General features: G+C 41.9%; 1 protein-coding gene and 1 long non-coding RNA gene across 4 annotated transcripts in view; one reads left to right on the top strand and one right to left on the bottom strand.

Moving 5' to 3' along the window:
- Positions 1 to 11408, bottom strand: part of LOC111873818 (ice-structuring glycoprotein) — a 37291-nt gene extending 25883 nt beyond the window's left edge. Inside the window, exons 1-2 of the mRNA XM_033755216.1 lie at positions 11219 to 11408; positions 8418 to 9020 (exon numbers count right to left, since the gene is read on the bottom strand). Of these exons, the coding sequence (XP_033611107.1) occupies positions 8418 to 9020; positions 11219 to 11236 (621 nt within the window). The 5' untranslated portion in view covers positions 11237 to 11408. The remainder of the gene's footprint in view (positions 1 to 8417; positions 9021 to 11218) is intronic.
- Positions 11409 to 15476: 4068 nt separating this feature from the next.
- On the top strand, positions 15477 to 19005 carry LOC111873838. Of its 3 annotated transcripts, none has more exons than XR_002844446.2 (4): positions 15477 to 15683; positions 16831 to 17255; positions 17377 to 17700; positions 18885 to 19005. It is a non-coding gene; the product is annotated as an uncharacterized LOC111873838 (long non-coding RNA). The 3 variants fall into 3 exon arrangements; XR_002844445.2 differs by having other exon boundaries at positions 15479 to 15683; positions 16873 to 17255; XR_004514035.1 differs by lacking the exon at positions 15477 to 15683 and adding an exon at positions 16411 to 16647 and having other exon boundaries at positions 16873 to 17255.
- Positions 19006 to 20928: the final 1923 nt, after the last annotated feature.

The raw sequence follows: 20928 nt of genomic DNA, 5'->3' as shown, positions 1-20928 counted from the left end.
TCCTACCAACGGCCGTCTTTTCTGGCTCTATTATTATTAGGAAGGAGGCACAAAGACATACAGACATCAAGATGATCTCATAAGCCCACTTTCCTTATTTTGAAAATAAATGAAAATAGTCTTATGAGATCATTGTGCTCTCTGCGTGGCGGGGCATGCGGTAGCGTAGTTGATTGAGGCACTACGCTACAAGCCGGAAAGTCGTGGATTCGATTCCCGATGAGGTCTTTGGATTTTTCAATTGACCTAATCCTTCCAGCCCCATATGGCCCTGGGGTCGACTAAGCCTCCAACAGATATGAGTACCAGAAATCTTCCTAGGAGTAAAGGGCGCCGGCCGGCGCGTAAGGCTGACAACCTCACCGCCATCTGTGAGCCGATTATCTAGAGACAATGTGGGAGCCTCGACGTCTCACAACCCATTGGGCCTCCGTGGGCTGTTACAGGAATAGCTTTACCTTTACTTTTTGCTGTCTTCGTGTTTGTGTTTCGTTCCCCATATACTTTTGAATTCCAGAACCAATCTTTGCGAAATTTGGTACGTATATCATACCACCTGAGCCCATCTCAACGGCGTACTTCATAAATTCCTCCCATCAGTCTGTGTCTGTATGTGTATCCACCTATCGTTGCTAGGTAACGGTTCGGTAAAAACGTTGCCGCTGCAACGAATATACGCAACAATAAAATATTTGTTGGGCGCATCGTTTTCTGTGCTGTACATTTCTTATGAAAGTAAAGCAGGCGATTAGTTGTTCCCAAGAACTTTTTATCTCAAAATAAGGGAAATGGTCTAAAGATAGATCTTAATGTTGAGAAAGAGAGGTGGATAGAACTGGTTCATGATCATACCCATGGGAGTGCTGTGGTGTTACGGGCGTTGCATCTTGCACTTCATGGTTTATTAGCAAATACTGAGTGTTTGGGAAAGTGTCCCTCCAGATTACGCAAGTTGCCTATCTGACAAGATACAAGGCAACTCTCACTAAGATTGTAACCTTCCAAATCCCCATCCCCGGATCCAGAAGCGTTTATGATTGATATCAGACATACAAGCATCCAGCAGTTGTCATACAACAAAACAACGACCTTGGCACATGTTGTAATAACAATGGATCTCATAGAGTGATTCGAAATAAACGAAAATAATGTGAGATTCAACCTGTAGTTTTTATACGAGGGATATTCAATATGTAACATTCAGGGCGTGTTACACGTCTATTTCAGCCTTTACTTCAAAGTAGACATCACACAGAACAAGGAAAAACAAATAACTTATTGTGGGATGTGGGATGGTGGTACCAACGTTTCGTAGGACACAGCCTTAAGCGCCGGCCGCCCTTTACACCCAGGAAGATTCCTGGTACTCATTTCTGTTACAGGCTAATAGCGTCCTTAATGAATTAATAAAATACAAGACATCAGAGACCTCTACATGAGTTGAACAAAATTGAAACACTAAGAAATTGAGGAATAGAATTTGTGTTGGCTACATTGAAAGAAATTTAGTTGGTAACACTGAATGTTGTTACATTTGTTTACACTCTGTAGTGCTCGTGTAAGTGCATTAGTGATTGTGTTGAATGACTCTGTGGAAAAATTAGAATATGGAAGACTTGTCCAGTTTTGAAAGAGGATAAATCGTTGGTGCGCGTTTAGCTGGAGCATCTGTGATATAAAGCGCCACATCGTTGGGTATATCGAGAGCGACGTCGGCACGCATAAGCCATGGGAAGACAACATCTGCGAAAGAAACAGTGGACGAAAATCAATATTGACAGAAATAGATCATCGTACATTGAGAAGGATTGTTTCGAAAAATCACAGAACTACTGCAGCACGGGTGACAACAGAACTGAATATTCATCTTGAAGGCCCTGTTTCCACAAAACTTGTCCAACGTGAGGTTGACAAATCCAACATCCCCTGTAGGGCTGCAATTGCTGAACCTCTGATTACTGAAAGTAATGCTCAGATGCACAAACGATGGTGTCACGACCGTAAGACCTGGACATCTGACAACTGACTGACATGGTCAGATGAGTCGTCCTTTACGCTGTTCCCTACACCAGGAAGACTTTACGTTTGGAGAACACAAACAAAGCCTACAATCCGTAAGGCTTGGTTCCGACAGTGACACACGGGGGAGGTTCTGTGATGGTTTGGGCAGCAATGTTGTGGTACAGTGTTCTGTTGGTCCCATTATTACCCTTCATGGCCGAATTACTGTAATCAGGTGCATCTCATGATCCAGACGTTATTTCCGAACAACGACGCAGTTTTCCAAGAAGACAATGCCCCCATTCACACAGCTGGAACAGTTCAGTTATGGTTTGAAGAGCATGAAGGTGAACTTAAAAATCTTCCCTGGCTAGCACAGTCACCAGATTTGAACACCACTGAACCACTGGTAAATTTAAAGACTACAGTGAGGAACAGATTCCCACCTCCAAATTCTCTAAAACAACTTGAAGATGTTCTTCAAGAAGAATGGTAGAAACTGTTTAAAACTTGTACGAGTTCGTTCCAAGAAAGACTGCCGCTATATTGGAGGCAAAAATTTGTCCAACACCATCTCAATAAAGAAATGTGTACAGTATCTGTAGTGTTTCCATGATTTTGTATAACCCATGTATATCTCCATATAATCGCCTGATAAAATGAATCTGTCCTAACGACACACCACGTGCCTGATTCAAGTGTAACAGTAGATAAGGAAGAGTTTTGCTTGTTACGTGTGTCGCAGCGTGATGCAAGATACCAAAATGCATTCACTGAACTGAAGTTAGGGTATGCCCTGTGCGTCCCAAGCACCCTCAACATCTGCCTCACATATTGCTGGCAATATCTCGACCATCGTCCACCCATATTAAAAATAATTCACGGGCGCTACAGTCGACGATGAATCAATTCCTTAATCATGCAGAGAGTCAGTAGGATTCCTTGGGCGGGTGTTCAGCCCGTTGCAAGGCCGCTGCCTACACAGGACAACACAAACATCCATGCTTTGGGTTAGGTTTGAACGCACGATCCCAGTGTTTGAGCGGGCGAACACATTTCATGCCTTAGACCGCGCGGCCATTGTCATCGGCCATCCACCGCGACAAGTATATGAATCTGTTATAATATTTTCAGCAGAAAGACATTCTCTTAGTTTTAAAGTTTTAGTGATGTGTAAATTAATTTCGGAATGCATATAGGATATTGGTTGGAAAGCCAGACGGAAGGAGACCACTGGGAAGACCAAGGCGAAGGGGGGTGGACAATATTAAAACGGATCTTAGAGAGATAGGATGGGATGGGATGGATTTGATTGAACTGGCTCAGGATAGGGATAGTGGAGAGCTCTTGTGAACACAGTAATGAAACTTCGGGTTCCATAAAATGCTGGGAAGTTCTTGAGTAGCTGCAGATTTGGCTTCTCAAGAAGGGCTCAGGTCCATAAGTAATTATAGCTTCATCATTGTTGACCTCGGCACTAGTTATAAGTGAGAGATAATCTTCACGTCCCGGCCGCTTTACCCCTGGGCAAAGACCCCTGTAACTATCGGGTAGATAGCTGGGTGAGCCCCAAATCCGGTCTAGAATAAAGACTGATTTAAAAACGACATATTTCGATTGTGACATAGGAGAAGTTGTGGCAAACTCTGAAGTTGCTACAGAGCTGGTAAATAATCCAAGAAACAACACGTGACAGTCTTCGAGTTGGATATAGTAGAAGGCAATGTAAAGGAATTTTGTTGGGCTCTGGTCCAATTTTTTTTCGGCCACCATAACGCGTCATCGGTTGCCAATTCCTGTTTGTCATTAATTGTATTCGTTGCTTGAGTGACATTCCGGAAAAGAGAAACTGGTTCTCGTATCAGCGTCTTGCTGTACATAACCGGGTGATCCTACTGTGTCAAGAGCGGGAACTTGGGAGTCTCTGTGACAACTACACGCACTTTGGGTGGAGGCAGATTAGGCGGGTCTGCAACGGTTATTCTTCTGTTCAAGGACAAATTATTATTGTTATATAAGATACTGTTTGTTTGTTAAGATGTGAAGGCACTTTGCTGGAGTGATAAATATTTGAAATAATTATTATTGTCTTTAAAGCATTCACATTGAAGGTTACATCCTTCTCAGATATGCTGCCGTGTGGTATAGTAGATATATATCAATGTTTCGGAAGAATCTGATACCTGCATCTTCAGGTTAGAAGGAGGCTTCTCACGTTTCTCTTGAACATTAGTTAATGTTTATAAATAACGCGGAATGACATCCCAGATGTTAAGAAATAACACCGCCCTGAGAACCACAGATTTCATATATTCAGCGTGATTTCTTAATATGAAGCCGGAAGCAAAAATGAAAATGTAACAAATTGTGTCTTTTTCATCTTATTGTTTTCGGCTTCATAGTTAATTGGAACGACGCAGAGCGAAGCAATATAGCATTGCCTGGAAGTAGTGAGGAAAAGCACGATAAACGTCAGTCAGGTTAGCTCTGAAGTTTGAAGCCGGGACCTTCCGAATATGAAGCAGGAATGTCAGCCACTCTACCGCCACTCTTCCTGTTATTGTAATCGTGTTCCGTCTAGGCGTTTTTTGGCTTGAGTGTGGAACACACGAACCGTATTCCTTCTTTCCAATTTGCATTTCCGGAGAGCAACAACTCACGTCTGGTAGCGACGCCTATGCCGCCGGCGCCAGATGCTGATATCAGCCACGCCTCAAGTCTAGTGACGCAACAGTTTTGTTTCGCGGGTTCTCTTTCCGCTTCTGTATCTTCTCTGTTACTTGTTTCTCATCATTATGCCCCGTTTCCGCTTAGAACTAATTCTATGAAAATATTTGGCCACAAGTCTGAACTCCTTAGATGGGGGATAAGCACATTACAAGTCATACAGCTCCCTTTCCTAATGGTTTCACCACCACAATTTTGTGTGTATTTCTTATTTTATATATTTATTTTTCCAGATGATTACAGTGTCTCAGACCACCCGTATATGATTTCGAATGGAAGGGTGATCATTCATTTGGGAAAGATCTGGAAGGAGACAGTCGTGCTGTTTTGAGCTACTGTGCCGAAATTTGGAAGCGTAAGGGGGGTAGTCCATGGAACACCTCAGTCAGGATTGTCGTTATAAGGAACAAGATGTATTTTTTTCGTTCAGTGTGTCCAACCTATCATAAATCCGTTGTTGCTAGTATACTAACAATAGCAGAAGAAATGTACAGGCCAGTGAGCTCCTCTTCCTGCTGTAACTTATCCTAATTTTCCACTTACTCGAAAACTTTCCTGAGTACTTTGTTTACATATATTTGTAATTCATGTTCTGTGAGTGTACCAGCGGAGCATTAACAGCCACACAGATGAACTGGTAGAATTGTTGTGTGCGCATATATCTTGGTCTCTAGTATTTCCAGAGGTAGGAAACTGCATAATGAGGAGCTTCATAACTTGTACTCTTCTCCAGGTATAATTAGAATGATCAAGTCAAGGAGGATGAGGTGGACAGGGTATGTAGCATGAATGGGGGAGACGAAGAATGCATATAGGATATTGGTGGGAAAGCCAGAAGGAAAGGGACCACTAGGATGACTAAAACATAAGTGGGTGGACAATATTAAAATGGATCTTAGAGAGATAGGATGGGATGGTATAGATTGGATTGATCTGACTCAGGATATGGAGCAGTGGATGGCTCTTGTGAACACGGTAATGAACCTTCGGGTTCCATAAAATCCTGGGAAATTCTTGAGTAGATGCAGAATTGGCCCCTCCCCAAGAAGGGCTCAGCTCTATGAGTAAGTAAGTATTTCGAGAGGGAGAGGGGCGATAAAAATTCTGGAACTAAAATCGTCGTTTAATTGGCCAAACGGTAACAGTTCTGTTTATGAGAAGAGACCTTGAAAGGGGAAACCATGGCAGACTGGTTCGGATCGATTAAAGTGGCTTATGCAGACTGTCAGCACTATGATCGATAGTTTCAGTACTCAAAAAGAAAACTTAATGTTCTTGTGAGTTATGTCACGCACGTAACCTAGGCAACCGAAATACTGTTGCGCGGAATCGACACGTGCATGTAGTAGAATGCGAAAGATTTAACAAACATCCCGTGCGTGGCAATGACTGAACCTAGAAATGAAAGGAGCTTACAGGATTTAATGTTCTCACAGCTGTGGTTATGAAGGTTTCTCTCTTCTGGAATATAACACCCTGTAGCCAACAGACGTTTCGGAAGAACATATCACCTCCACCTGATTCCAGGTTGGTTTCTTGCTTGGCTTATTCTTCGACCCTGAAAATGGATACGATATGTTGTTTCGAAACATCTGTTGACTACCAACAGACTACAGAAGACAGAATTCCTCTAAAGGAGTATAGTTTTCAGAAATCTCTCTATAATTAGTATTTTTCCTTGACTAATTCTTTCTCTTTTGCTCATGTCAGTACTCGTACAAGAAAAGGCCGTTGTTACTGAAATCGATAGTTAAAGGCCATTCCTCCATCAAGTTTTCACTATCATAGTTTAACAGCCTCCATGATGGATCATGTTAAACCCTTAAAGCACGTGATCAACACGTGGATATTTAGCGCTTTAAGATGTAAATATTACTATAACAGATACTTCCAGTACTTACTGTTTCCCTTAATTAGTAATTAACGGCATTTATATTCTTTATTGATGTTCACACGTGTTAAAACCTTGTACGAGTCTTCGTACAGTTTTCTCTTTCGTATTTTTAATGCACTTGTAAGTGCAAGCCATGGGTGGCGGTAAGGGGTGGCATCTGCCGCTATGGATCTTCAGAAATTATTCGAAATTGAAAAAAGGAAATGCACCAAATATTAATACCAGATTACTTTGAAAATGTATTACTCTATCCTGTGGAGCACGCCATAGCGTAGTTGGTTGAGGCACTATGCTACAAGCCGGAAGATTGGGGGTTTCTTTCCCCGATGAGGCCACTAGAATTTTCAATTGACCTAATCCTTCCAGCCACACTATGGCCCTGGGGTCTACTCAGCCTCTAACAAGAATGAATGCCAGAATATTGAAGGGATAAAGGGCGGCCGGCGCGTAATGCTGATAACCCCACCGTCATCTGTGAGCCGATTGTCTAGAAAATGTGGGAGCCTCGACGTCTCACAACCCTATTCGCTTCCACGGCCTATTGCAGGGGTAGCTTAACCGTTTAACTTTTTTATTACACTTTTCCGAATACTCTTTTGCGGTCAGTAAAACTTGACTTAAACATCTGAAACGTAGGTCCGTAGTAAGTTATTCTCGCTCTTGGAGACAAAATAAAGTACACAGCATGAAGAATTAAATTATCAGAGACAAGAACAACTTTACCGATTGATCCATGGGACAGTGGCTTCATCGAGCATTTGATGGTTTTCCTGACGATCAAGAATTTTAGTTGTAAAATCGTATGGAAAGGAACTAGTTGGGAGACACAGGAATAGATGGGAGGATAATGTTGAAAAGGATCATAAATAAGTGTTTGATCTGAATTGATTTTAAATGTCACAGCAGTAAATTAAATTGAAATTTATTTTATAAAATGAAGTGGAAATATAATTCATAGAACAATAATGTGTTTCTATAGTGACAGTGAAAGAAACGAAGAAGAAAGTGGCTGATATAACAGTCAAAACCTAAATTGATGCCATGTTACCGTCTTTAGCAAACCACAATTTTATCCATTCACAATAGGTCTTTAGTGATAAAGGCGTGAAGTCGGTCAACGGTCATGGGATATTTTGACCAAAAGGAATCATTTCTGAATAATTAGAATTAAGATGTAAATTCTGCTTATGTAATAAACAAAGTTGAATTGTGATTTTTGCAGCATAATTTTTTTAAATTTAGTATTAAATTATTTTGCGTAATTATCCTTATTATTGCACCCGTCAATAATGCAACAATATTTTTTTTTAATATAAAAGACATCTAAAATATGTTCCTCACTAAAAGTGTAACTTTAATACTTTCCAATGTTGTTAAAATCATAAAATGTCACTAAGACACTAAAAGTATAACTTATAAACTTAAAAGTGATAAAATTATTAAAACGTCTTTAGTTTAACATAGGTTTCTTCTCACTTTACAATATGTTTCGGCCGCACATGAACCGTCATCAGGCAATTTTCCTTTTGATTTTCGGGGAGACCACTGCACTGTTCACTTGTGTATCATCATTGTCATTACTGACGGATGCTTTAATAATAAGGATAATACCTGAACGCAACGGGATGCTGAAAGATAGTATTAGGGAAGACTAATAAAGCAAAGAGAGCATTTTCACGTCGAATTTACGTCTGTTCGTCATACAGCATGCAGTAGTTAGAACAGAGTTTTCTAAGCCAGCCAAAGAATGAACCATTTACAAGTAAATATGGATGCCTCTATTTCAGTTTCTTCAACCAAGGTTCCTCAACTTAGCTTCAACATGGGCCGCAAGATGGGCTGCTTTTGCAGCCGCAACTTCCGGTGTATCGACAGGAACTCCAGGAAGAGCAGCAGGTACTACAGACGAGTAAGACACAAAGCCCGGAACTCCGGCGTATATAGTGTAAGCGAAACCACCGGGAACAACGGCAGGAGAGCCGAGTACAGGAAGCTGTTGAGCAGATGCGGCGACTGCAGCTGCGTCATGGGCTGCCTTATGGGCAACTTTGGCCGCCGCGACTTCGGGGGTGTCTTGAACGGGACTGGGTACGTCTGCAGGAGCAGCTTTAGGTGCCACGGGTAGGTTAGTTGTCGACACTTTGAAGCCATTGACAGCGTCCGCTGTGTAGGTAGCGCTTTGGACGATTCCGTTGGAGTCCACGTAAGAGTATTCTCCACGGGTCACACCGTCATATGTCTTGACCTCATTCTTGCTAGACAGACCGTCACTGTACCCATAGCTGTATTGTCCGAGAGCATCCTGAGCGTGGTACTGGCTGGAGAGGCCGACGGGAATCACGCGAAATATACCAGGCCTGGAGTGGACAAAGCCGATGGCGACTGCGCAGAGCAATATCTGTGAAACAGAACAACGAGATATATAAAAAGTAAAAGTAAAGGTATCCCTGTAACAGGTCGTGGAGGCCCATAGGGTTGTGAGATGTTGAGGCTCCTACATTTTCTCTAGACAATCGGCTCACAGATGGCGGTAAGGTTGTCAGCCTTTCGCGCCGACCGCCCTTTACCTCCCAGGAAAATTCCTGGTATTCATTTCTGTTAAAGGCTGAGTCAACCCCAGGGCCATAATGCGGCTGGAAGGATTGGGTAAATTTAAAAAATCCACCTCATTTGCATTCGATCCCACAACCTTCCAGCTTGTAGCATAGTGCCTCAACCATCTACACTACCGCGTGTATACAGAACTGGTTCTGAACCTTTCACACCTTCCAACCTGTAATTTTGCGAAAAAGGCAACACATTCCCCACGTAGTAAAGGCAAATCTTCTCTTCTTTTTTTTTTAATACGCGCGATTCTTTAATTATATGCAGTTTAGTTTTATGTTAAACATTAACGACATATCTTCATTTTGAAATGTCACGTCTTGCCCAGTCGCACCGGAATAGATATATTGCCAGTGATTCACAATGTTTCCATCCTGCTGGCTATATAGCAACATAACCCACAGGATGGTAAGTTCCTGAAAGCTTTTTCGCTGTGAAAACCTCAAATCTGAAACCAAGTCATAATGATATAACCGCCACTTCTAGTGTCAGGAAGTGCCACTGTAAGTATGACATTCTCTAAAGCCATTATTTTTTCTTTACATTTCTCAAATTTACAAAATATCTCAAATAAAATTTGTGTGTTTTAATTGTGTCTACGGTTTATGCTTTTGGAACATGATAGCTCATTCAGTAAAGAGACTACGCTCTGGGTAGTGTAACCAAAGAGTTTAGGAATCAACGTATATATTAAAAACATACGGGCACAAAATGGTTCCCTCAAATGTTTTTATCACTGACGTCGCACCACTTGCGTCTGAGTTGAGTTAAGTACGTGATCCTGCGATACGTTGAAGTCTCTTCATTACTCCGCGGGGCGCATGTGCGGGTTTTGTATGATCTGGAAACGAATAGCCATTATTTCCCCAACAGCATTAAACGAATCGCCTTTGTAATGAAAACGCATTGTGTTCTCTGCAAAGTAGAAACTGAATTTTTAAATATTATTTTGAGCAGATTAAAGCATAAAAGTGTTAATTTACTTAATTTAATTTTTTAAAGGAACGTCACTTTTGGCATTAGACACAGCACTCTCTCTTGCCAAGTATTCATCTCAGAGAGAACTGTATTGTAGCGATGTTGCACGTATCCATAAAACACACATGTAATGTCTTACACAATAAATGTAAAATATACCACCGATTTCGATAAAATCACTAGTGTAGTAACAATACCTATTAAGAATCTAACCATCTATGGCTCTACAGTCCTGTGTTAGACCTTGGCCGCTTTTTCAGTTTCTTAATCCTATACACTCCTTGGTAGGGTGATCAGCCCGTCGCAAGGCCGCTACCCACACAGGACAACACAAACACAGAATAAACACACACACAGACATCCATGCCTTGAGTGGGATTCGAATCCACGATTCCAGCTTTCGAGCGAACGAAGACAGTTCATGCCTCAGACCGCGCGGCCAATTTGATCGGCGCCTATTAAGAATGCGCCATAGAAAGTACCTGTAATCCAATCACCACTTTCACTGGATGATGAAGACATGCCCAGTGGACCATTCAGAATTCAACAAAAAAGTCACTTCCATTCAGGGCCATAGTCACAGATAAAACAGTAAAGTGTTACACTCTCTGTATTGGCTTTTGGTTTGATTTTTTCAATACAGAATATGAACTTCCTTCGATTACATATAGAGTACATGGAAAGAAAACGGTCTTCAAATGTAAACCAACTTATTTTATGCCATCCCGAAGGGAAAAATTACAATTTCTTATTAGACTTGATGTGTATCTAACGAGAAACAAAAACAGTTTATGAGTTTAGGAATATTCATATCTGTGATAAATATCGTGACAGTGGACTTGCATTTGCAATAATGATTTGTGTCAGCTATAAATTAACTTCAATGACAGCAAAGTATGAGAGCATTTTCAAAATAATTTTAGTTATTCTTAGGATGCGATTACTCCTTTGCAATCCTCTTTCGACATAGACAAGTGAACGTTTAAAATTATAAGTAGGGCGAAGATGCCTTACCTGAAGACACCTGTCCATGATGGCGACCGATGGTCACTGAGTGGCTTCACATGGGACACTCCTCGGTTTATATAGCTGTCCGATGTCTCACTCGGATGATGATATGCCTGGACACGACGAACACACCCTAGCTTCCTTCCTGTCAGACAACTTTGTTCGAAACAAGTTGTCTCGCGCCACGAATAACTTATGCAAATTATACGTAATAATGAAGAACATTGTACGGAATTAGGCGAAACTTCATAACAACTAGAAGAATGCCGTCTTCTGGGATGTGGCGCCGTGTTGACATAGTATAAACTACATACTACGAGTATCTCTACACGGCAAGCGGCCTCCGTAGTCTAGGGGTAACGTTCCCACCTCGTGACTCAAGGTACGCGGGTTAAAACCCGGCGGAGGTCGTGGAATTTTTAAGGGCAGAAAAATTCAGGGAACAAGTCCTCCGGGAGGGACTTTAAGCACTTTACGGCACGTAGAAGAACCTCATGTCTCTAGGAGACCTCTGAGCTAAATTTGGCAAAATTGTTTCCCACCCAAAGTAGTTTCCAATGCCTCCGGTAGATGGGGAAGTATTAGGTACCACTGCCAGATTAGGGGGGACCTCTCTGACAGAAAGGGACTAACTATTAGATACCACTGCCAGTAGAAGGTTGGCACTTCGCTGGCAGAAAGGGGCTAATAATGAGCACCAGTACCGGTAGGGTATGGAGACAGTAGAAATTAAAAAGGGGGACGCACAATGGACCAATAACCGGTCTAAGTGCATGGGGAAACCCACCCCCTCTATACTCAATCTCTACACGGCGCCACATACCAGAAGACGGCATTCTTCATAGCCCCCGCCGTGAAAACCTCAAACCTTACAAGCCTATAACAAGACTGAGGAATACTGGCTCAGATGTTAACTGGCCAAACAAAAGGCAGTCTCTTGACTATAGGAATAATCATATTTTTGCAGTATTAATATTTTGTTCTATTATTAAGGAGGAACATAGACTGAGGGTGTTTGAATATTTGGATCGAAGAGAGATGAAGTGACAGGAGGTTGGAGAAAACTGCATAATGAGGAGCTTCATAACTTGTACTCTTCTCCAAGTATAATTAGAAAGATCAAGTCAAGGAGGATGAGATGGACAGGGCATGTAGCACGAACGGGTGAGACGAGAAATGCATATAGGATATTGGTGGGAAACACAGAAGGAATGAGACTGCTAGGAAGTTCAAGGCGTAAGTGGGTGGACAATATTAAAATGGATCTTAGAGATATAGGATGGGATGGTAGGGATTGGATTGATTTGGCTCAAGATAGGGACCAGCGGAGGGCTCTTGTGAACACGGCAATGAACTTTCGGGTTCCATAAAATGCTGGGAAATTCTTGAGTAGCTGCAGAATTGGCGGCTCCTCAAGAAGGGCTCAGCTCCATGAGTAAGTAAGTAAGTATTATCCAAGTGACAAGAAGCATTACAGGGTTATGTTGAACTTAGTGCTAACTACAGTTTCGAAAATCTCCTTTATCAGGCTAGTGCAAAATTTACGGAAATCAGTCCAGTTTAAAGAATAATCGAATGAAATCACGATTAGTACCTAAGAGCCTTAGCCGACTCTGACAATAACGATGGAGAGCACTGCCTTATGTGGAATAATAGCTTGTATCGTCATCCTTTAGCATATTACGTTTTACATGGTTATAATTTGCAATCCTGGACAACACCGTGTAATGTGGACGCTTAACATTACTTTGTAAAGCAGAAGGTTGGCACCTTCAAGCTATAATGTTGCATGCTCTCCTGTGTGATTTGGCTTGGGGATTAGGAATGTAAGAAGAGAACAAGTTGAATGAATGAATGAATGAATGAATGAATGTATAAGAGGTGGGCCTTCTTGGTCCTTGCACCGCAAGCACAGTGATCTATTGTGCCTCCCCATCTGATTATCCCCTCAACAATCCTGCACTTCGAATGAAGTGCAGGAATTTGTATGTGGGGATGTTGAAATAGTCACTTGGTTCCATAAAATATTGACCCAAGTGATGTAATCTTAAATAAGCTAAGGACTCACATTTGCACAGGATATGTGTGGCTGTTTCATTTTCTTCTTGACACATCTCACAAGTTGGACTATTACTTAATCCCATTTTGAAGAGGTGTCCTTTGAGGTGACAGTGTCCTGTAAGTAGTCCTACCACCCATTGTAGCTGGTTCCTGTTTAGCTTCAACAGTTCCTTCGCTCTTTTAGTAGAGGGTCCTTGTATGAGTCCCTTTGCTTGCCTGAGTCCAGTCAAGGATCCCCATTATTTCTTGTGATTCATATTTGTGCAGTCCCTGATTGCCTTTCTGGCAACTCCTATAGAGATGCCACAGGCTGGTTCAGATACTATGAACAGATGTTCAGCTCCAATCTTAGCCAATTGATTTGCTGTTTCATTTCCAGCAATAACCCGGCACCCATATCAGTTGTACCCTGTTATGTTTGGCCAGTTCCATGAGGGTCTGGTGGCAATCCCAGACCAATTTTGAGTTGAACTGGTGATTGTCAAGCGCTTAAAGTGCAGCTTGGCTGTCAGATAGAATGTAGATGTTCCTATTTCTGTAGTTCCTATCTAGATTCTCCATAATACATGCCTTAATGACATATACTTCTGCCTGGAATACTGCCGTGTATTGCCCAAGGTTGAAACTAAGTTTCCACCTCGTGCCATTGCAGAACACACCATCTCCAGTGCCCTTATTTATCTTGGAACCATCTGTATACCAGATCAGTCCCTCTTTTCTATTGGGCCGAAACCCGTCTTCCCATTCATTCCTGTCAGGAAATCTGACTGTGAAGAGTTTTCCATATACATGTCTCAGTATCATTTTGTCAGACCCCATTTGTAATATGGGTTCTTTTTTCATGTCCTGATTTATGTATGCATGTCCAAAACTATCGGATTTAGATTTCCATTGTTCACTGCACTGGAGACGGTAGATTCCTGCCCTGGCCTCTGCCTCCAACTGTAGATGTAGTTGGGGGAGTCCAAGGAGTGTCTCCAGTGCAGATGCTGGAGATGTTCGAATTGTTCCTGTGATACCCAAGCAAGCCAACCTTTGCAATTTGCTAAGTTCTGCCTTGGTTGTCTTGAGTTTAACTCTGGGCCACCATACTGTGGCGCCGTATGTATTTATAGGTCTTACAACTGTAGTGCATATTCAATGCACAACATGTGGCTGCAGTCCCCAAGTTTTACCTAACATGCTTCTGCATGCCCAAAAAGCCTTATAGGCTTTATTGCTGACCTTGTCCAGCTGCTTTTTCCATGTCAGTCCCTTGTCTAATACTAGACTAAGGTACCTGACATCACTGGAGATCTGTATCTTCTTATTGAAGAGGGTCGGTTCCTTAAGGACCTTTATATTTCTCCTCATAATAAACGGTATAATTACCGTCTTATTAGGATTGATGGAAAGGCTTCTTCTTTCACACCATTGTTGGACCATGTACAGAGCTGTTTGAAGATGCTCTGATACTGTTGAAAGGAATTTTCCATTTATGAGGATTGCTGTGTCCTCAGCATATCCTACTGTATAATACCCATCATCATTAAGTCCCCACAGGAGATCATCAATTACCAGGCTCAACAGCAGAGGCGAGAGCATGCCCCCTTGCGGACACCCCATAGACGCGGACGCCCCCAGGGTCTCTCCTGATAATGTGGCAGCTATGGTTCTGCTTTCCAGCATAGCACTGTCATTGTCCGGCGGGACCACGAGGAGATGCCGATAGCTGTGTCCCAATGCATCCCTGTTCCATGATGCATCCCAACAAAAGACACAGCCGTGGTTCGGCCAACCTCACCGAGGACGGCGTCATTACCACCTGTAACATGTGACATAAAAACGTCACAGGTACCCCGAGATCAAACCCGGGCCGCCAAGAGAACAAGTTACTGAGTAGAGTATAAAAACCAATGCAAAATTACAGTAAGACCTGAAGGAAGATGACATTTGGGAGACACTGATATGGACTAGCTTATGAAGGGGTACAATGGGAAGCTCTAGTAAACATGCTGATGATCTGTTTGATTCCATGAAGGATGGTAAATTTCTTGAGTAGCTGAGCGAGTGCTCAGTAGCTTTTCAACAGCATGACACTGCTCGCGCCATGCGCTTTGAATTATTTGAGAGCGATGACAGTAGATGGCTCTGTAAGAATAACTTCGCTAGGCAGAGAGAATAATGTAACCTGACATCACATGTTGGAAAGAAGAAGAAGAAGAAGAAGAAGAAGACGAAAAATTCCTTACTCTGTGTTACAGGGGAGCGTTTTTATTGGCTGATTTGTGAGGTGTGGTCGTGCGGAAAATGGCGGCTTTAGAAGTTTACTTGAAGTGGGTCGTTTCTTTCAAGTAGAACAATCCAGGGATTACAAAGTGTTTATAATTGTAGTAATAATGTCCAAAAGTTTCCAATAAGATTTTAGCAGGTGAGGAAGAAGTGATATTAGTTATATATATATTTAGGAGGCGAAAATGAATAGTTTAGGATGGCTATTCGAATAGCACGTGAGTTACTGGTGATTCTGAGACGATAGTATTAGTATTAATATTTATGCAGTATTCCAGACATCCACAATATGGATACAGAACTTGCCCTCACTCAGTACACACAGGTTCTAGAAGTTGAAATATAATTGCTTATTATTATTTTATGTCTTTAACGTTCTTATATTTTAATTCCACGTTCTGTGTAACATTTTGACAGTACCAGTGATGATCCATGCCATGTAAATTATGTACATTGTGTAAGCCTTCAACAATAATCATCTTTTGTTGATAGCCCTGGGGACAAGAGGATGTCAGTTAAGAAGTAGCAGTTCGTTATGTTTGTCATTGTCAATGTCAGACTGAGCATGGAGAATCTGGGATGTGATGTCATCTAGGTTCTTAGAATCTTAGCAACATTTGAAAACAATACCATAACCCGGGTTCAATCCCAGGTCAAGTAATGTGGGATTTGTGGTAGACAGTGTGGAACTGGGACAGGTTTTCTTCAAGTGCTGCTATTCCCCCCTCCCCACACATTACTTAATCATCATGTCGTTGAAGGTATAAAGCCTCAACACTCAGAGTGGCATTATTTAACTTACCTAAAATAAAATACATTTTGAAGGAATATGCTGATTTGATCTTTAGAGTCAAAGAGTAAGCCATGCAAGCAGAGTGGAGCCTATGGCATTACATCCCAGAAGGTAGCACCTCTTATAGTCACTGCTGTGAGAATATAAAATCTCGCACAAAGTTTATGAGATCTGCCCCTCCTCTGCTCAGTATTGAACTCAGACCAGGGAAGATCATCCCAGAAGTTACCTGTACTAACTCTTTGTAAGGAAGATGTGAAGCATATGGGATGCGGATCATGATAATGCATGTGGAAATTCAAAATGAGGGGTAAATACTGAAGTTTGTTGGAATAGCAGTATGTTGTTACTTTACATGCTTAAGTTCCATCTTTAATGGAAGTAAGTGCATATAGTGATACATCAATGCAACAGGATGCTGAAACACAGTGTCATGGTATCAGGTTCAGGAAGTCATGCATGGGACGTTACGAGTGTTCATATTTCCTTGTAGGATGTTTGGGAGAACTTTGTGACGATTTCTGTGATGTCATAGGTGGGAGATAGCACTCTGCCTGGACACAGGACACTCTTCTTCTCCAGTAAGAAGCTCTTTGACTTCACACGAACAGTGAGCAACACGTTTCTGTTCCCTATTATTGCACAGGAACTAGTAGGAGTCTGTGTATTAAGGTTAGTGTCTTTTGAGGAGAAGACTGTCCTTACTTAACTCACAGGTCAATGAAAATAAGAAACTGTGACAAATTATATTATATATCCTGTTCAGATTTATTGTTTGTAAAGCTGTTTGTGATTGTTGCTGTTTTTTGGTGGTCCTGGACTGGTGTATGTGAAGGGAAGCTGTTTCCAGTCATGAAGAACGATGCAGTATCATCCTCTTGACCTGTGGACTGCCTGTGAGGAGCCCCTGTATGAGAGGTGTGTGTCACATCAGATACTAGTGATTGTTACAGACTGCTGCATTGGGCTGGGTTAGGCTGTACTTGATTCATTGCAATGTGCACCGATGTGATGGCTCATGTATCCTGTTTGTTAACAGGCCTGGGAAGCCATCACTGGTGAGACATGTTACGCTGTCATACTGCGGAAGTAGCACCAGAGAGATCACAAGACTGTTGACTTCACGACAGTTCAGGCTCCTTATAGGGTCTTAGGTTATAACACTCTTGAAATGATAAAGCTTAGCGACATTTGAGAGGAGCTTCCTCTAGTGTCAGAGATAGAATGTCGGTAATCTTTACCATTTTGATATGGCACTGTACCCAGACCTGTGACATCCATAAGGAGCCCTTCATGTCTGACAGAGCAACCAGCAAGTTTTCCCATTTCTGGTTATCACTCAGGAACTATGCATAATCTAACGGTTAGTGTCTTTTACGTTGCTAATTTCTAAGCATGTGTGAGCCTCATACGATGGGGGACCCAAAAGAAACCAAACTAATTTTTTTGTGGGCAGAGCTTTTGTAGTACCGCGTTTTGCCGCTATGAGCGCATAGAGCTAACATTCCTGAGTCGATAAGCCGACTACCGTTGCTTCAGAAGGTAAGGACTAGTTTCGGCAGAGTTTATAGTGACAACTGTTTTGTGTGATAGTCGTTTTTGCAATGGCCCGAACACATGAAAATGTTGAAAAAATTCGTGAATTCATCAAGGAAGATCGACGACGGACCATTGAAGAAATTGTGGAGCTGTCGGGAGTGACTTGGAGCTCAGCGGCCAGATTTGTGGCAGTAGGGTGACTGGTTTTTCCATCATGACTGCCCCTGCTCACACAGCCCTGTCTGTACGACAGTTCTTGACCAAAAATGGTATGAACCCTGTTCCTCGCCCTCCATACTCACCCGACCTTGCCCTGTGCGACTTTTTTTTGTTTCCTCGAAAAGAGACATGAAAGGAAAAAACGATGGAGGCGCTGTCAAGCATCTTAGAAGATGAATTTAGACAGTGTTTTGAAAAATGGAATAAAAGACTAGACAAGTGTATTAGTGTAAGTGGAGAGTACTTTGAAGGGGATTGAAGGTTTGTGCTTAAAATTTGAATAAATTTAAAAAAAAATAAGTTCGGTTTCTTTTGGGTACCCCCTCGTATCTTCAGGATACAATCAAATATTGGTTTTTCATTTCAGGAATTTTGAGTTAACTGGTCATGCTTGGCACCATGGCACACAGATTACCACCAGTCTGTCAAATTTATAACAGTTAGCAGTGCCGGCAGAGATCACATGACACAGTGTCTCTCTCTCTCACTGAACTGCTAATTAAAAGGAATAAGCAATACCCCTTAATGCATTTGTTAGTTGTGGTTACCATGAAAAGATATGCCTACTGGAGAAATTCTCAGTTTTGAGTCTTGAAATTTGTTCAAATTGTCATCTCAAACCAAATAAGCCATTCCCACACATTGCTGCTAAATTTAGTGGCGCAGAAGGATGGATGCAGACTCATAAGATTATGCATTTCCAGAAACTGGCAAATTATGACCAGTGATGATGATGTATTCACATTACTGCTCATATGGCTCAATATAGTTATTACTGTATGTTGGCAGCCCTGGAATATCCAGTGAAGTTGTTTCCAGCCCTGAAGAATGTCGAGTTTCTGAGTGAGCAAGGAGTATGCAGCTTCATCTCTGTCTCCGCCTGTGCGCTGTCTGCAAGGAGACACATACTAAAGGTACGTGTCATGTCTGTCTTATGGTAGTATTGGGCACATAGCAATATCGGGTGGGATTCATGGCCAGGGGAGTCTGGGACAACATGCCAAGTGTGTGTGCAGGTCAGCAGTGCTTGCTTGGGATATTCCCAGGGCAGAGGATCCCAAACTTTTATATGTTATGCTCCCCCTTAAAACTGTTCATAAATTTGCCCCCCCCCCCAGAACAAGTGCAGACAGATTTGACATAAAATATAGATGTGAGTATATATTTTACTGTGTATCATTCATTGCATTTAATTTAATTTGACTGAACTGAAATACATGTTTCATACCTGGATTAGTGGGATGGATATGGTTGCTTGTTTGAACATAACTTATCATATCAAGGTTGGACTTTTGAAATGGCTGCTCTGAGGTCATTTTCCAGGTTCATCATAGAATAGTACTTTGTTTTGATGGCTGCCACTGCTGAAAATGCAGTCTCGCGCGGGTAGGATATTGTGAAAGGAAGGAGATTGTTCAAAGCTTTCCTGCTGAGGTGAGGGCCTTCCTGCCCACTAGGCACCCAAAATTCTATATACAACTTGTAGGAAACCAAACTTTTAAAGGAGTGTCAAATATAATGTCAGTATAGTTTTCTTCTTCAAGTGAAAAGTCATAATTCTGGGGGGGATCAGCAGGAAATGCATCCATGATCCATTTATCACTTACTGCTTCTGGAAAATACTTAGAAAACCTGAATGCAGATTAAACAAGTAATCTTTGATACGCTGATCGGTTCCAGTGTCACTTGTTTCCACATTGTTTTCATTCTGTGAATTTACAAGATGTTCAGCATATGCTACATTTTCCTCTTCCAAGATCAGTGCTGCTCCGTCTTGCAAGTTGTAAACACGAGCCACAGCGTTTTCTGTTGATGGCCAATGGGAAATAATGTAAAACAGAAGCAACTGATACTGTGCCCCCATTTCCTCACACAATTCTGCAAAAAGTCTTTTTTCACTGTATCCATCACTTCACTCGGTTCTGGGCATAATTTCTTCATGGCCAGTGATTCATGATGTATCGTGCAGTGTGTCCACATAGCCTCTGCTGCTGATCATTTAATCAAGTCCTGCGGTCCTTTGTTATTTCCCGCCATTACGCAAGCTGCATCCATGCATACATCAACACAGTCTGACCACTTTATGCATTTTTCTGTCCTGAAGTCCTCAGCAGTTTTGAAGAGTTCTTGTGCTGTTGCTCTTCTTTTTATAGGTTTGCAGAAAAGCATGTCTTCATNTCTTAACTTAATACAAATTTAATTTTCACACAACACTCCTCCAGTCAGAATGGACGGTTACACAGTAGCACTACAATCAGTCACTTTGTCAGTCTGTATTGAAGAATGTTTCTCACCTCAATCAGCTGTTCTTCTATGTCTTCTGATATATCAGCAATCTGTAGAGACACCGTGTTATTTGTGAGGGGTACATCACAAAGCTGCTGAGCACATTTTTCACCGAACTATGTTTGTACCATGTCTGTCCCAGCAATGAGTATCACAGTTTCAGCCTTAACAACAATCAAGCTAGTTGGTTTAACAGTAAATTTGCTAGGACTCCTCACAGAGCCACAAGGTAAACCCCTAAGGGTATGCAGACTTGTATTGTTGTTTACTTCCTAAAACTGCCAATGGCTCTCAACCTTTGTTAGACCACAGCCTGCTAAATTCTTTTTTCTATAAGTTGAGTGCCCATTATGGGGCCCACAGCCTGGTGGTTGAGAAACACTGCTCTGTGAGTTTGAATTCTGTAGTATTGTATGACAACTGAACTATCCCAACCAAACCATGTTTTTCATATGAACAACATGCAACCCCCCCCCAAACCAATTGCGCCTTCTCAGGGGTGCATGCCCAACACTTAGGGAACCCCTGGCATGGGGAAAGGGGCAAG

This window comes from Cryptotermes secundus, unplaced genomic scaffold (genome assembly GCF_002891405.2).
Source record: "Cryptotermes secundus unplaced genomic scaffold, Csec_1.0 scaffold215, whole genome shotgun sequence".
In the NCBI taxonomy this organism is placed as follows: Eukaryota; Metazoa; Arthropoda; class Insecta; order Blattodea; family Kalotermitidae; genus Cryptotermes; species Cryptotermes secundus.
The sequence above is the reverse complement of the archived record's forward strand: the minus strand, read 5'-3'. Positions and strand labels throughout refer to the sequence as shown.